The sequence below is a fragment of the Apaloderma vittatum genome, unplaced genomic scaffold (assembly GCF_000703405.1).
Source record: "Apaloderma vittatum isolate BGI_N311 unplaced genomic scaffold, ASM70340v1 scaffold36375, whole genome shotgun sequence".
In the NCBI taxonomy this organism is placed as follows: domain Eukaryota; kingdom Metazoa; phylum Chordata; class Aves; order Trogoniformes; family Trogonidae; genus Apaloderma; species Apaloderma vittatum.
Genome location: NW_009717157.1, coordinates 2,141 through 3,920, shown reverse-complemented (window position 1 = coordinate 3,920; position 1,780 = coordinate 2,141). Strand labels below are relative to the sequence as shown.

The following is a 1,780-nucleotide window of genomic DNA, read 5'->3' as shown; positions in this document are numbered from 1 at the left end:
GCCCTGTTGGAATGAGCTGTGCATGCTCAGGAAGTTTCTCATTCTTTTATTCCGGGGAGGCAGCTGCTGGATATGAGGTAACTGGGGGGGGTGAAAAACCTTCTGTAAAACGTGAAAGTGGTAGTGAAGGGGCGTCCTGTGGCCTGCAACGCTCGGCGTCATTTATTTGATGGCGTACCCGATGATATGAGGACTAGTAGGAATCCAGTACGGTGTGATGTGGATGCGCCTCAAATTCAGCTCCGAGAAATTAGTTTTCTGCAGCTCCTGCTGCGTCTCTCTGCTCAAGGAGCACCCATCTCCAAAATACTTCCAGACTGGGTCGCAGACCTTCTGCCAGAAGTAGGTCCAACTGGAATGATCGGCAGCCACGTGCTCCAAGAAGTAGAAAGCTCCACCCTGGCAAAGAGTGCCATAAAAAAGTAAAATTAAAAGGACTCAGGGCTGGTCACCTTGGTACGCAGAATTTTACCTTTTGCATATTGGTAAATTTGCTGCCTTTCATCCCTTCTCTGAAAACCTTTTCTGGAGGTTACACGTGCCACAGTCAGGTTTGTTTTGAACGGTGAGGTCTCCCCAGGTGCCTCCCGTTCTGTTTCCGCTGCAGATGGTGGTTATTACTGGCTGCCCACATGTTTACTGATGGGCACAACCTAGGATTGTGCAAGAAGCTTATTTCCTCTTCCCTGGTTTTGCTTGATCAGAATGTACAAGATTGCCTCAAGGAGTTAGTTTGGTTTTCAGCCACGTGCAGGGCTGAAATCTCGTTTGCACCTGGAGACCCTGACCAGTTACACCGATTTAGCTCACCTGTGTGGGTGGGATTTGTGTTGAGTTTATTTTAAACTCTTCCCTGGTTATTCTGAGGTAACTGGAGGAAAAAAGCATTGGAAGGGTGATCTGTAAATGTGGCGTTTCATGAGAGCCACCTCAGTTTATAATGGAAATACGTGCTTAGGTGAACAAAGTTTAAAGAGAGAGGGTCGCTAGAGAACACACACAGCACCCATGAACTTAAATTGTTGTTAATGATTTACCCATGTTAAAATGCACACCCCGTCCTGCTCCCCTCCCCAGATTCCACCGCTGTGCTGCAGCAATCCTGCACCTCCTCCTAGCACCACCTGCGTGATGATTGTTTTCCAACTCGGTCTTGGCCTGGGGTGGGTGGCTGCGTTTTTCCTAAATGTGGGTCAGTGCACACGACTTGGGTTATCACGACACAGCTCGGCCTCCCGGATCCCCCCAGCTTACCCGCCTGAGCACTCGCAAAACCTCTCTCAGGACTTTCTCGGTGTCGGTCACAGAGCACAGCACCAAGGTGCCCACCACCACGTCCACGGCGCCGTCCGGTATTTGACGCAGATCCTCGCCAGAAGCCACCAATGAACGTTCAAGCTTGAGGTGTTGGTTCTCCGAGAGGCTCTTGAGGAGGAACTTGCTGAAATTGGGGTTAGGGTCGGTGCACGTCAGCCGGCAGCCTGGCGGGTAGAACTGGAAATTGGTGCCGGTGCCGGTGCCTATTTCCAGTAATGTGAGCTGGCCTGAAGGGGCTGCAAATTTTCTTAAGTTGCTGAACAGCTCTTGCTTCTGCTTGAAGACCCTCCGGTTGTAGGTGGGCGCCACCTTCGCCATGACGTGCGGGAAGACTTTCTTGTAGAAGGGGTCCCACAAGCCCAGGCAGGCGAGAATGTGGAGGGGGAGGAGGAGGAGCTGGATGCATCGCTGGAGGAAGGGGACGAGCACCATCGCTGCCAGCGGCCGGTTACACGCACCCCCT

General features: G+C 52.0%; 1 protein-coding gene across 1 annotated transcript; it reads right to left on the bottom strand.

The window, feature by feature from the left end:
• Positions 1 to 162: 162 nt before the first annotated feature.
• On the bottom strand, positions 163 to 1,749 carry LOC104274233 (methyltransferase-like protein 7A). Its single transcript, XM_009869797.1, has 2 exons — positions 1,255 to 1,749; positions 163 to 399 (listed from the first exon to the last, which is right to left on the bottom strand). Exons 1-2 carry the CDS (start codon positions 1,747 to 1,749, stop codon positions 163 to 165), a joined length of 732 nt encoding a protein of 243 aa, XP_009868099.1.
• Between the last annotated feature and the right edge of the window lie 31 nt (positions 1,750 to 1,780).